Here is a 16,046-nt window from a genome sequence, read left to right on the forward strand (position 1 = left end):
CCATCAGAGAACTGATTAGGGGTTGTCACAAGGTTACAGAAGGGGTGAGGCAGGAGAGAAGTGGGTGTGGCTGTAAAAGAGAAGCATGAGGAATACTTGCAGTGATACGGCAGGTCCTGCAACCTGACTGGTATCAGTGTCAACATCCTGGTTTTGATAGTGGACTATGGTTTTGCAAGATGTTACCTTTGGAGAAAACTAGCTAAAGCGTACACGGAATCTTTCTGTATTATTTCTTACAATTGCCTGAGAATCTACAATTATCTCAAAATAAAAATTCTAATGAAAGAAATTACATTTCTGCCTTTTAAAATTATTCTTACACATTCAGAAGGATCTGTTTGACTAGTAAATTATCTCTTGCTTTGGAGTTTCTATATTTTGCTTCATTTTATTTACTTTTAAGAAAGGTAGTGTTACCAAACTTATCAAGTTGTATACATTATATATGCACAGCTCTTTACATGTCAATCATGCCTCGAAAGAAAGAAAGAAAGAAAGAAAGAAAGAAAGAAAGAAAGAAAGAAAGGAGGGAGGGAGAGAGGAAGGAAGGAAGGAAGGAAGGAAGGAAGGAAGGAAGGAAGGGTTAGCATGTCCTATGCATTCTGCTTTTAAAGGTAAAACACAGTGTCTTACAAAATAATAGCTTTTTCAAATATTGTTCTCTTTTTAAAACAACTTTATTGAGATAAAATTTATGTACTATATAATTCATGTATGTAAAATGAACTATTCAGTGGCTTATAGTATATTCACAGCATTGTATAACCGTTACTGCAGTCAATTTTAGAACACTTTTGTCACCCAAAAAGAACTCTGCACCCCTTGGCGCCTATCATTCTCCAATTGCCTTGTCTCCTGAGTCCTAGAAAACCACTCTCTACTTTCTGTCTCTGTTATTTTTAAAGGATAAGCTATTCATGATGTAAATAAAAGTTTAGCAAAAGGAATATTTTTTAAATTACTTCTAATCTTGACATTCTACCTAGTTAATTTTCTTAAATGAGCTCCTTTTACTTTGTGTATGGAATTAAATCCTTCGTACCTCTTTTTCTTCTATGGATCCCATTATCCATTAAGTTTTTTTTATTTTGGGAAGAGAAAAGGTGGAATTCCTGAAAGAATCTTTCCAAATTTTTAGTACCCTGTAGTGAATTTAATTGAAAATATATTTATTAATTACTTAAAATTATTTGCAATTATTAGTGAATCACATAGAGTAACACATCATGATTTGTTTTTGTTGGGCTAATAAAAGCGGCCTAACCCTCCTGACTAATCCAGCAAGTGATTGCATTCAAAGCAGCTACTGGTGCTGTTTAAGGATTTTTAAACCACCTTAGCCAGAAACTGTCTTCAAAAGACCTGCAGCTTCCTGCTGGTGCCCGCCTGCTGGGCTCTGCTCTGCTGCCCTGCCTCTCCCCTCCTTTCTCCGAGGCAGTTCACATTCTCCTGGGTGCTTCTTAACAGCACAGTCTGTAAAGAGCTGAGGTATCATATGCCATAAACATGATTCGATCATGGAAATATTGGCCTTTGCTTTCTTTATAATTGTTTCGAATTAGCAGCAATTTCTTACTCCAATAAAACGTTCTCTATTTTTTACCTATTGTGAATCAGCACAATAAGGTTGGCTAACTAGACAAGATAGGCATGATCATGTGCATGAGAATGTGTAAGCTACCTAAGGTCATAAATTGTTTTCATCGCTGTAAAAACATTCATTGTAAAGATAGCAGCAATTCAAAGAATTGTCCCTTTGTTTCAACCAGTTCCCTGAAGCCTTCGATAGGATGCTTTATTGGGTTACTTGTGACATAAAAATGAAACAACTGAAATACTGTCTTATAATGACATTATCTAATTTAGACCTTTAAGGAATTCTGAGTGTTCTTCTTTTTAATCTGGCCAAATGAATAAGATTCAATAATATTCCATAATTTAGAGTTACAACTTTAATTTTCAGGTATATCACGTTTCAACAGAACAGCATTTAATCCCCTTTAAAAATAGGTCAGGTAAGAGCTTTTACGAACACAAATGTGGTGTTATCCCTGACTTGATATTTTGCATTTTCTTGTATTCCTTCCTAGAGATCAAAAATGTCTAAGCGTTGAAATAACTGTAAAATGGAAATAAGGACTAGGCTTGGCAAACTCAGATAATATACAGTTTCATTTGGCTGTAGGGGGAAAAAAGCCCTCAAAGTATATACTCAGCTGAATAAATTCAACTCTAAAATTGCTCACAGATGAGCTGAGAATTGACTTTTGAATCAGATCCCTAAGAAAAACAGAAAAAGTAAAATAGATACAACCATTGCTTGTTTGGTCCGGAATTTATAGAAAATAAATTAAAATCTAAGGAACAGATAGAAGCTGAGTCGAGTTTGTGATTTTAGACTCTAGGTATCTGTTCCCTGCAAACATAATGAACCATTGTTTTGAAATTACTGTTTTCTAACTTCAGTGGATCAATACGTCTTCCAAAAAGGTAATTCAGATAGAATTTTAACCAATGTTGTGAGTGTGTATGGAGGCAGTTGCTTAAAACTCCAGATGTATATTTATATTTGATGTGTCGGGAACTTGCTGGGGGCAGCAGCACTACCTAGTCCATTTCTCCAATGGTGCTTCTCATCAACCACACGTAGCCACTTGGACCTCACTCCTGCCACCTCATGCCACTGCATTTATGTTTTACTTCCCATATTGTCTGCTACAGGAGTTCCACGGTGTTTTTTCAAAAGGACCGTTGTAGATACAACAACAACAAATGAATGGGAGAGTGAAGATAAGAAGTTGCATGTGGACAGAATCATAATTAAATTATAGCCCACATAAGTTTTTCTCAGATTTCTTAATTTATACCCCAGCCTTCTACACCTTTTCTCTTTATATTGAGCAGTTTTGAACTTTTTCAGATTCCTTTCCTGCTGTTTATCTACCTCACTATTACACGCAAAGGAAAAGGTAATTTTGAACGAAAAGAGCATTTTCATGAGGAGATCAGCAAAGCACACACAGACTAAGTAGTGTCTTGATCTGTAATTAGTTGAGAATATTTTCGAATGCCAGTCTCAGTTTAGAAAATCGCAATGCCCATTAATGAAAACAGTTAGTTGAAGGTGTAACTCTGTGAAGTGTGTGTGTTAGAAGTGTCAGAACAAAAAAATGCTTTGAGCTTCTTTAGATTTTTTTGTTATTCAAAGGAATATAGGTGTTTCAATTTTCAAGTTATAAAAAAAATTAAGTCTTAATCAATGGTTGGCAGATTCTTATCATATCACGTTAGCAGAGGGTGGTATTTAGGGTGAGGCTGATTTTCTTATATAAAACATAGCATTTTCAGACAATTTCTGCAGGGTTCATTCCTCTCCTATGTTGGAAGGAATCCAGAATTGCAATCCTTTTTAAGATCTCCAGTCTTACGCTCACGTCCTACATACTATATAGTTAATAGGAAAGAGAAAACCGGGTTTGTATAAATTAGCAATATTTTTAATAGTAGAAATACTAAAAATAGAAAATGTAATTATGCCATTCATTTTACTTTATGAATTTTTCTTTTTGATTTTTTCCTTTTCTTTTTTTTTTATTTTTTGTTTTTTGTTTTTAAACAGGGTCATTTTGGAATTCAGCTTCCTTCAATACTGAGGCTTCATACCTTCATTTTCCTACTTTCCATGGAGAACTTAGTGCAGATGTGTCTTTCTTTTTTAAGACAACAGCTTCATCTGGGGTATTTTTAGAGAACCTGGGGATTACCGATTTTATAAGGATAGAGCTACGCTGTGAGTCTCCTTTTCCTTAGAAGTCTGTGAGATTCTATTTAATAGTAAATCCTTTAACTAATTGTTAAACTACTGTGTTTCTACTTTATCAGCTAAATCTTTTCATTGTGTCCTTTTGAAAAAAAAATCTATGATATTAAGTCAGCCTTTTTGCAAGGAAATAATTCAATATATAATGCAATATAATATATAATTTGGGAATATATGATATATGTGAACAAATGATATAATATATAATTTGGGAAAATAATTGGTATTCTCTAGAACCAATTTAAGAAGGATTTTAAATCCAAATAATTAAAATTAAAAAAAAAACTAAATTCTCAGTTAATTACAGAATTACTTAATTAAATTGACCAGCCATATAATTTTGTATGCCATATAGTTTTGGTATATGTTTAGGCCACTATTAGTATCTTAATATCAATGTATATTACTTGCTTTTAAAATTAACTTTGAATCATTGTAAAAATTATTTTTATATAAAATGCCAGATGCTATTTAGTTTTCTTGTTCTGGCTAAATAGCTTTGCTCTATTGATATGCAAAATTAACTCTGAGGATGAATTTCTTAATATCTGGGGTTCTTTCCAAATGTATTTTCCGGTTTCATTCCACGTCTATTCTTCACTGATGTCATCGGTTCCTTCATTAAGATTTAAGCCATTACCTTTATATTTTGTGATTGCTATGGCATGGTGCTATTCCTAAGTGTATTGAGGACTCCACTGTCCACCACAGGGACTAACTCGAATAATCTTCATATTTCCAGCTCCGGCAGTCGTGACCTTTTCATTTGATGTGGGGAATGGGCCTTTTGAAATCTCAGTGCAGTCACCCACTCATTTCAATGACAACCAGTGGCACCACGTCAGGGTGGAAAGGAACATGAAAGAGGCATCTCTTCAAGTGGATCAGCTCTTACCGAAGACTCAGCCTGCTCCTGCTGACGGGCACGTCCTTTTACAGCTCAACAGTCAGCTCTTCGTGGGTAAGTTCTGCTGGTAGGCAGTTGGTCACTGAACTGTATGATGTAAGTGCAGAGGTCGGCCAAAATGAAATAATACCAACTGATAACAACAAGGCACTGTTTATTGAGAACCTGTGTTCTGGGCTGTGCCAGGTGTTTTATTTCTTCGTCATAACAAACCTGTGAAATGGGTTAAACCCATTTTACAGATGAACTAACTGAAGCACGAGGGATTGAAATGGCTTGCCTTCAGAAATCTACCTAGTAAATGAGACTTAAATTTGTGTTTGATTCATTCCTAAACCTGGATTCTTAATATTACAGATTGTGTAGTTTGTTCCAGTTTGGGTTTTTTTGGTTTTGGTTTTGTTTTATTTCTTACATTAGTGCTGTTAGTGTTTTGTTGGAGGTGTTTACCTCTGTTCTCACGGGATTTGAGGAACCCTCGATGTAGTTCTGACTGAGGCCAAACGGGGACCCCTATCTAAAAACAGGCCAATAGAGGAACAAAAGAAAAGCAGGAGCAAAGTGTATAAACCATCAGTTCTGCTGGTGGCTCTCATTTTGCCCACTTTTCAGATACCTTCTGATCACCTAGTTCGTGCTTATATCCAAATATTCCTTTATTGCCTAAATACATTCATTCACTTGGTATCTACAGACTTAATAGTGGAATCCTTCTGGAAGTGTTTGTTGTATTTTCAGTGTTTGCTAATTACTTTATAGAACTCATTGACCATTAAGTTCCGGAATTATTTCTTACTTGATCACTTCTCATATATTTTAATGTAAATAAGGGCACAACAACTCTATAAAGCAGAATAAATTATAAATGATCAGAAATTATATTTTAAGCATTTTAAGTTATATTTTAGAACAAAATTCAACAGATTCCCATTATATCTTTTATTGCTTAATAATCTTGTTTTATTACTCTCACTGCAAAAGATAAGCTTATTTGTGACTTATTTGACTAAGACACATTTGGGATTTCTAATGAATTTATATACTCCTTATTTCTATCAGTACTTCTTTCATTCAATAAAAAGTTATTGAGCAGCTTATAAGAGTAGGGTACTGTAATAGACAATCTAATCATGATCTTGCAGCCACTCAACTGACTTATTTAAGGGTATGGAAATAGTAAGGAATACTTGGAATACATAAATTTTCTTTTAGGAACATGATAGGAACTCAGGAAATTGGCATAGATATTTCTTGATATACAAAAACTGAGAGGTGGCTGCAACCAAAGGTATGGCAATTTAAAATCTGTCAGTATCTTGGAAATAGGCTTACTATTCTTGGAAATTGAGAAGGCTGAAACAGTCCTTGAATTTTTCAGTGAAATCTGCTACAGTTTGCCTGAACGTGAACTTACATCCTTTGTGTGAATTTTAACTTCATAGAAATGAAGTCACTATATAGTGTGTGTGATAGGAATCCTGGCCTTAGTTTGATTTCAGGTAGTTGTAACAGTTAGAAGTACTGTTATTATATCAGAAGACTGTGTTGGAACAGACTTGAGTCTTTTGCCATCAGTCACGTGTTATAATTTTAATAAATACACCTAGGAGATTTCATCTTTATGGTGGCAATTGGTTAGGCTTTTGATAGTCCCGTATGTGTTCAAATCCAAGGACTGCCTTATGGGAAAGTTTTATAAACTAAAATCTTCACTATGTTTAAGTCAAGTGACTGAAAGCTAAAAAGAAAAGGCAGCAAGATCTCTGAAAAAAATGTTACATCCACCATTAATAAAAATCTGTTTATATAATTTCCTTCTTTTTACTCATAGGTAACCAAGAAAATTGACAAGGTTACTGTGATAGTATTGAAAGAAGGACTCCTATTTTTTAAAAAGGCTTAGGGAGAGACAGGTCACTGGTTGTCCAGAGGCCACATCAGTGTGTTCTTTTTATCTTTACCTCTACCACATGAATGGGCCCTTTCCTAAGATAGGGGTTAATATAAGTTAATAAAAACGATACTTACACAACAAAATATTAATTTATCAATTTGTAACATTACTATCACACGAATCAGGATATTTTTTTAAATTTCTAGAAGAAAATACTTCAATGGGGATTAAATTATAATTTAAAAGGTTACACTGAATTAGTGCAAAGTGCATAAAAAACTAGTAAAAAGTCAGTAAAAATTAAAACTAATTTAACGTAGCACTTGATAAGACCAAAAAGTAGCTCTCTGCATTCCTGATAGTATGTTTCAGTGGAAGAGACAAGAGGCAGCCAATAAAAGAGTTAAGTAGTAAGACAAAATATATATTATTTATAATACATGTTATTAATATAATACACATTTTGTACATGCATGCACACACACATGTATTTGTATGTCTGTGTGTGTATACAACTTCAGATAATGATAAATACTATAAGATGTCAGGAAATGACTTGGGTTGGTAGGCTTCTACTTGAAGTGGGGTGGTCAGGGGAGTGCTCTCTGAGGACCTTACCTTTGAAGAGAGGCCAGAGAAAGCAGAAGAGGGAACCTGTGAACATCTGAAGGGAGAGAATTCCTGGGGGAGGGACCATGCTCAACGTGAAGAGGAGGGGCTTTAGGGTTAGGGAGCAAGGAGGAGGAAGCCATTGTGGCCCAAGGAGAGAGCTGGTCTGAGGGAAAGCATGGTGTCAATGGCGGTCAAGTTATATACTGGGTCTTGTGAGGCAGTGGTGAGGAATTTGGGTTTGTGGTCCCCATGGGAGATAGCGGTGGTGGGGACTGGAGAGGAGATAGTGAAAACCAGCAGTGGGCCATACTTAAAGTATAGACGCACACAACTTATGCTGGGTTGGTTGTTGCTATTAGTATGTTACTTCTCACCCCTGCTGATCTTCTTGGGGACAAGGCACTTCTTTGTAGGTCTCTGGGATCCTCACTTCATTTCTCACTGTTTAACTTCAACTGAAGTTCGCGTTTCTTGTTTTCTTCCTTTATCGTAATTTGTAGGATGATTCAAGCTGTTCCCTGACCCTTCCTTCTGGATTATACACTATAAGCCCTACAAACCATAGTCCAGCCAGGCTGCAAAAGACTGCTGGTCCTTCTTCACATCCCAGAGAAAATATTTCCCTTTCTCCCTTTTCTGCAGTGAGATCCCTCCCACCCCACAATCACACACTCCCAGGAAATTGGGCTTCTTTGTTCATATGTTCTGTGCCAGCACATGGTCAGATATTGAAGGGACCCTCTCTTGGACACTGTTTCCCCACATATGATACCTTCCAAAATTCTAGAGTTAAGCCTCTTCTCCCAGCCATGACTCCCTGGATGACAGGGAGTCTCTGCTCTGATTCAACAGAATTGATCTTCCGGTTCAGATTTTAAAGGGTAATTTCATTCCCCTTACTTACAAGTTCAAGAGTTTAATTTGTAGTTCACCCATCCATCTTAAAAATAATTATGGCTAATCAGTATTTCTAAGTATGCGTAATGACTGTCATTCATTTTGGGGTATCAGGATACATTAATGAGATAAATACAACTGTAAAGAGTAAGTCTATAGTATAACTTCTAATCCTAAAAAATGTTTAAATCCGGACAATCAACATGACAATGAGGTTGGTAGTTTTAAGTTACATAGAAACACAATCTTTAAACATGGGACAAAACTGTAAGACTAAGCTAATGTTAGTCAGTCTAAGATAATGTTAGTATCTCAGCATTTAGTAGCTTTTACCAAAAATGTACCTTCTTGTTTGTATACAAATTTGGCAGAAAACATTAACACTATTTTGGAATATTTCAGATACCAAATAAAGTTACTTTATAATACTACAAATATGAAACAGAAGAAATTTTGGTAATATAGAACTATGTTTGTTTGAGATATATCTGTAACACTTTTACCTACAAGTAAAATGTTGTGGATATTTGAATGTACATTCATTTTTATTTCAGTTATATTCTCCATCTCACTGTGCTACCACAGCCAGGCCTATGTTGATGATATTTATTGACATTACATTTTTTTTTTGTTTTTTGAGAGTAAGGATTTTGGTGGTCTCTTGGAAGTAACTAGTGGAACGGGATAACGTGAAAGCATCTAATATGTTTTCTCAATTGCTGGCTTCAGTCTCTCCCTTAAAAATCAGTGGTAAAGTGTGTCCACATCTCAGAGTGGAACTCTGAAGCAAGACTGATGCTTTACCTTCTGAGCAAAATGAGTAAAAATAAATAGAAACGTGATTAAAAACATGATACAGCTGAGCAACAATGATCTATGACGATTGAAATAGAAAGAAGGAAATGAGAGTTTCGGAGGTGGAACTAGGTTCATCTACACAAGAATTATAAAACAGAACAATCCTTGTAGTTCCAAATATTGAGACAATTGTTTTCAGTTAATCTAAACTGTAGGATGCCATGCAACGTGAAGGAGTAATAAAATAATGAACATAAAACCTTGTATGAAAAAGTGAAAGCAGTTGACAGGAATGTAATGTGATAAATTAGAAAGAGTGAACACCAATGCAGCGACCATCTCCTCCCCTTCCCCAAATATCCCAAACATCACATTACTTTTTGTAATAAAAATGACGATTCACCTTCTAGTTATAGCCCATCTTTCTCCATTCTTCTTAATTACGGCACTGGGTCTTTCCCAGCCTTTCCACATTCTCTCACTTTCTCCTTTCTGTATGTGTGTGATTTATGACCTGAGTTGAACAGTACTATGCAGAGGTGTTATTTATTGCTTTAAAAAACAAGTTTAGTGGCATGATATTAATTGGTGTATTAAACATATGCCCTTGACCCTGTTACACCGAGGACTCAATGTCAAGAGTGACTGCTGTTATCATTGCCCCACAAACATTCTCCAACCACGGAAATGATGGAGAGAAAAGAATCAATCATTTCTTTAAGCTGAAATGTGACAGTGGTCATTTTCTATTTTGGTTTGTAAACTCAGCATTTTTCTTAGAAGCTTCTTAAATTAGCCTTGAATTGATTTTCATTCAACTAGCTCTGCAATTTTTGTTTGCAATCTAAATTCTTTTACTGACAGGTTTTTAAATAGGGCAAACTCCATCTCAATACTTTGTGACTAGGACCTGAAGGAGAAGTGAGAACTCCTGACATAGACTCAGAAGCCATTTGCATTGCATTTGAATTGCATCAAATCCACAAATATTTATTGAGCGTCTGGAGCAAACCATTTCTAAATGCCATACACAAAGGTTAATGTTGAACTCTGAGCATATTGAAGCCCTGAAGCTTGGTTCTCACCCTTAGCTGCACATCAGTATCACCCAGGCATCTTTTGGGAAACTGACAGTACCAATACATAGATTTATTTACGAATGGGCTTTTGTGTACTTGTCAAGTTGGATACCACAAATACATCCTTGTACTGGTCAGTTGGTGAACATATACTTATCTTTCTGTTGGGTCTGTACCTAACAGTGGAATTACTGGGTCAGGAGATGTGCATATGTTAAACATTAAGAGACACTGCCATATAGCTATTGACCATTTGGATATCCTCCTTATGACTTGGCTGTTCAAATCTGTTGCCCATTTTCTACAGGGTTGTCTTCTTTTTTTAAAAAAAAGGCGAGGGGGCTGGGTGGCTCAGTTGGTTAAGTGTCCGACTCTTGATCTCAGCTTGGGTCTCGATCTTACGGTTGTGAGTTCAAGCCCTGTTTTGGGTTCCACACTGGGCATGGAGCCTACTTAAAAAAAAAAGATTTATAAGAATTCTGTGTATATTTTGGATTCATTTCAGACACATTTATTCCTAATTTCTTCTCTCTTTGGATTATATTTTCATAGGTGTAATGGTGTCTTGATGAATAGGGGTTATTAATTATAATATATTCTAGAATTTGTCTTTTTACTTTTAGTTTACTTTTCATAGGCTAAAATAGTTATGGGAAGAGAATGTCAAAAAGTTTTACATTTGAGTAATTTTTATTTCAATCTGATTTTCTTTTGTAGTAAATATGTTCCCACACACCAAAGCACAGTACAATGAAAGCCACATTTCTCTTTCATGTAATCATATCATTTACTTCAATTGTGTTCTTCTGTCCTCCTTGAGATGTCTTTTTCATGATTAGCTTAAGAAGCACTCAGTGTACTTTTGCGTGTTTAGCGAGCAAATCTTAGTGACTGTTGACTGAAATCAGAATTCACATAGGATCTCTTAAGAGCAGAGAATATGACTCATACCACCAACAGTTTATTTCTTTAAAATATGTCTTAGAAGGTCAGACCAGAGAGGTGCTGTGGCCTTGGCATATGAGAAAACTAAATAGACCCACATTTTTCTGCTGGGACTACCACAAGGGCATGTTCTCTCCACTGACTTTGGTTCAGGGACTGCCTGCATTTTCTGCCCTATGACACGGTTGCTTACACTAGCTTCCTATTTCAGCCATAATAGTTCTTTGAACAGGAGGGAGACCAGTCCTCTTCCCCCCGACTCTCCTAGGGTTATGCTTAATGACGAACATTCCTTGGCAAAATTATAGCGGGGGGGTCCAGTCTCACAGCTCTGTACACTAATGCACCATTTCTACAAGGCTAAGCCTTTCCAAGGATGGCTGGGTAGACCAGGACTAAAGATCCAATACATAATATACAGGAGACCACTTTTTCCCTTCAATCCCCTGACTCAGTCCTGGGCCCAGTCTGCATGGGCTATCACTTTCCCATTCCAAGTTGATCTCAGTGGTCAGAGTCTTAGCTGCCTTTCTCTGCCACAGTGCCATGGTCAGGGAGAGCCTCTGTACTCTGCCAGACACATTTCTATGACCTTAAATTTTAAAGAGAAACGTGGAATCTTGATTTCTTTTTTTTCTAAGGCCCCTGGGCAAATATACAGTTGTTCCCAGTTAAGCCTTAATAACATTTAAGCACAGTACATAAATAATTTGCCATTAAAAAATTAAAGGTCTTCCTGCTCCAGGAAAAAAAAAATTGGCATAGGAAAGAACCAGCTCGTATTTCATGACAATAGCATCTGTCACTTAGACTCACTTCCTGAGAGTAATGAACATGATGGAAGGGTTGGACTCAGTCTCTGTTCATCGCCTAGCATGCCTGTTAGGTGCAGAGCCCAGTACTGTTATGTAAGTGAACAGATTCAGTTTTATTCCTTCACATAGGCAGGTTAGACATTGGTTTTACAGGATACCTATTGTTTGTGAAGTTCCAGAATTCATTATATCTGATATAGCATGGCAGGTAAATTGATAGGAAATTAATTGAAAGACAGTTCCAAACGTAATAGCTCACTGGAAACATCCAGAATCAATTAATCAAACTGCAGCTCATTTTAATTGGACCTACTTTAACCCTGAAAAGTCATTGGAATCTTTAATTAAGCTTTCAAGCTCAATACTATTTACATTGGCTGTGTTCTCCAGAATAGTTCTTCTCAAAATAAGAAGTTATTAACTTGAAACCTAATGGTAAAGCAAAAATCCTCAACACATGTATGACTCATATGTTTATGTTTAATTAGACATTTTTCCTGATAATTTAAAAACATAGTTTAAAACTATTTGATTAAGGGATTCCTGGGCGGCTCAGTGTGTTAAGCATCTGCCTTCAGCTCAGGTCATGATCTCTGGGTCCTGGGATCAAGCCCCAAGTACGAGGGCTCCCTGCTTAGAGGGGAGCCTGCTTCTCCCTCTCTCTCTGCCCTCATCTCCTGGCTCATGCTCTCTCACACGTGCACTCTCTCTCTCTCAAATAAATAAAGCCTTTAAAAAAAAATAAAACTATTTGATAGGTAAACATTAACTCTTCACAAGTACACAATTCAGAAATCCTATTTGCAAGGCTGGGTGTTGATTTTCTTCTCACTATTATAAATATACGTATTTCACACATATGTGTGGGGGTTTTTCCCTGTTAATATCCCCATCCTCTGACCTTCTTGTCTACCAAGTACCTATTTGTACCGTTAACATCATGTGTTTCCCTGTCTAAATCTGTTACTAGACCATGGGCTCTATGAGGCCAAGATCAGTTTCATATAATTCTGTACCTCCCATGTCAGACACCGTGCACAGCAAAGACCTCCTAAATAGAGCTAGCAGAACTGAAATACTGTTCAAACCAAAAATGATCGAAGAAAATGAAAATTATCTTTTTTGACTACATTTTGGTGTGGAGAGAAAGGGACACCCTTGTATTAAAAGGCCAACTGCAAGTTCTCACTCTTCCCTGCCTCTAACTGAAATTGTTTATTTTAATATTTCCTCAGCTGTGCCCATGGGCTTGTCCCTGGAATTCTCTATGCCTCTAGTTCCTCATCGTCTAGAACAAAATGAAACAAATAAGAATAAACAAGCTGGGGCAGATGAAAAGGAATTGTATTCAGCTGTTGGACTCCCACTTTAGTCATTATGATGTCACTGGCAGAGGAAGATCAATTCCTAAAGCAGAGAGACTTGCTGCTTCAGAGTGACAACTGCTTAACAGATCATGGTTTAACAATACAGCGTACTATAAACTATGTATCATGATTTAAAATACTATAACATGAAATGAATGAAATACACCAGGAGTCCACCTGTAATCTAGACTTCCCAGCACCTGACCCTCCTCCAAAGAGTTCCCGGCTCAAAGCTAACAGAAAGGCTGTGGGCTTCCTTACCCAGCAAAGAAAACTGCAGCCAGGATGCTAAGAGAATTTGGTCAAAGACTTAATTCTGAGCTCTCAACATTCTATTGAGGTGAGTTAGCAGAGTGTGAGAATAGGGAGGTCTGAAGTTAAGGTGGGTAGCAGCTTTAATGTGGAAGGAAAAGAAGAGGAGTCCTAAGACTAAGGGGAGAAGAGAGACTTCAGGAATGGAAGGACACAGAGTAGGAGAAAGGAAACAAGAAGATTGTCAGCTAGTCTGAGACTCTGGAATGAGATGAACTCCTTTTTCCCTGCCATGCCCACAGAAACTGGAATTGGAATATGTCTGGCTTCACAGCATGCTGCATCTGGATTTAAAAATAGAAAATATGACTTCATTGTATTTGCGTCAAGAAGAGGCACAAATTATGTCAGCTGAAGCAATTTCAATACACAAATTTAAGTACGGTTGCTTGAATGGGGTCCCTTATGTCTATGAATCTGAATTCTAAGTACCACTAGTGAAATGCATCCAAAATTCTTAGGAATTCTTTTAGTTTTCCCTTCATGGTATTTCATTATTCAAAACTATACAATTAATGGATTCAGAAACATTCCTTGGGTTTTATCCTCATTCTCAGGCTCAGGGACCCAAACTACCCTGTGTGGCCAATAATGTTCTCTCTCTGAAGCACCAAGCACCCAGCTCCCACCCCCATGGCATAATCCAATTTAATGAGCCAGTGCATTAACTGATTATTAATAATCAGTTATTAATGTCAATTGCCAATCAGTTAGTTATGCTTGTAAATAGTTACCGCGCAGCTATTCTGTGTCAGGCACAGTTCTGTGTGCTCGGGTACAGGGCAATTGAAGCAGATATATGCTGATAATATACAAAGTCAGTTGGTAAAATGTAAAAGCTGGTAGATGGTGACGAAGGCCTATTTATGTGGGGACTTTCTGGCCAACTCTTGGTTCTGAAGGTTAAAAAAAAAAAAGGTTTAATCTCTGAGGATAAGGAGATGTTAACTAGTGAAGGCTAGATGAGGAGTGTGCTAAGCAAAGTGGTAGAGGAGGGAGGCAGCATGTCCTAGGAAGAGACAGTCTGTACAGAGCAGGTCTAAGATCCTGGCGGAGAGAACGCATCATCTGTTCAGCAACAAAGCTCCTTTTTTAGAGGACCCGTGACCATCTAATGCCTCTGGGTAGAATGGTCCAGACGATTGAGATTAGAGTACTATTTTCCCACTTCAAGTTCTGAGTATTAATTTACGGTGTTCCTGGACATCAGGTGAAGGTCCTCTTCGAGCTTACATTCTTATTAGGAGAGTGCTGATGAAGTGTGGGGTCAAGGGACCACCTGAAGAAGATCCACCTGGAAGGTTTGTTGATAGTTTCGATTCACCGTCCTTATTTCTGGCCCACAGAATCAGTATTTCTTGGAGCGAGGCTGTATTTTTAAGAAGGCTTCCATGTGACACTTATTTTCCTTAAGGTTTGAGAGCTTCTGCCTTAGGATAGCAGGGTCTGGTTCCACTCAGACATTGTAAACCTCTTTGGGGGGGTCACTTGATAAGTCATATTGTCATGTATTATCCAATAAATACTGCATCACTGTCTCTCCATCAACCCGCTTTCCCCAGTTTGTTGAGAATCTTTCCAAGCTTAAATCACTCCATACTGGACCAGTATTTAGAAAAAGTTTGCTGGGAAGTATGCCAGACAAAAACGAATAATCTCAGTTACCATGTTTTTGATGGAAGAGTAACGACCAAAGACCATATTGGGGCACACATCTTAGAAGACCTCAAGGAGTCTTTCATAATTCTCAATAAATTAAAACCATTCCAGCATCAGGATCAAGTTTCAGTATGAAGAACGAGCCACACTTACCCACAAGTATATGCTGATTTAAAACTGAAAAAAAAAAGTTTCTACATTAAGACTGCTCATCCATTTCACCGTTATTTTGCATGAAACTAAGATATGGCCTTATTTTGTTCTCTGAAAGAAACTAAAAAAACAAAAACAACCTCTCCAACTTACATTTTAATAAATCATTTTTAGAAAACCAATATGTAACAAATTCAACCTTTGGGAAAAATGGAATTCACGTTTTATCTTCTTGAATTTTCTCAATATTCTGTCACAAATTGTGCTCCCCGAATTATATTGGCTCATCCAACTTTGCCCATTCCTTATAAGGCCACAATCTTGGCCATTCTCTCTGAGGCTTCAGTTTTGTCTGGTCTTGAAATCCTGAACAAAACACCGAGGAACATGTTTCCATTTGCAGTATTTCCCTTTTAGGTGGAACGGCCACCAGACAGAGGGGCTTTCTGGGCTGCATTCGGTCTCTGCAGTTGAACGGAATGTCCCTGGACCTGGAAGAAAGAGCTAAGGTGACACCCGGAGTGGAGCCGGGTTGTAGAGGGCACTGCAGCAGCTATGGAAAGTTGTGTCAAAACGGAGGGAAATGCAGAGAAAAGCTCAGTGGATTCTCTTGTGACTGCACCTTCTCTGCATATACAGGGCCGTTCTGCTCGAAGGGTGAGTATGGTATGGGGTGTCCTGATGGGAAAACTCATCCAATATGAAGAAACCATCTTGCGGTCATTTTCTGGGTAGCTGATTTGAGCAAAAATATTTCCATTTCTGATTTTTTTTTGAAAAATACC

The 16,046-nt window shown here is 37.2% G+C and overlaps 1 protein-coding gene across 1 annotated transcript in view; it reads left to right on the forward strand.

Moving 5' to 3' along the window:
• The window catches only part of CNTNAP4 (contactin associated protein family member 4), a 261,201-nt gene that overhangs the window by 221,314 nt on the left and 23,841 nt on the right, over positions 1-16,046 (forward strand). Inside the window, exons 16-18 of the mRNA XM_034638501.1 lie at positions 3,623-3,793; positions 4,566-4,784; positions 15,679-15,918. Coding sequence (XP_034494392.1) covers positions 3,623-3,793; positions 4,566-4,784; positions 15,679-15,918 — 630 coding nt within the window. The remainder of the gene's footprint in view (positions 1-3,622; positions 3,794-4,565; positions 4,785-15,678; positions 15,919-16,046) is intronic.

This window comes from Ailuropoda melanoleuca, chromosome 12, assembly GCF_002007445.2.
Source record: "Ailuropoda melanoleuca isolate Jingjing chromosome 12, ASM200744v2, whole genome shotgun sequence".
Taxonomy (NCBI): domain Eukaryota; kingdom Metazoa; phylum Chordata; class Mammalia; order Carnivora; family Ursidae; genus Ailuropoda; species Ailuropoda melanoleuca.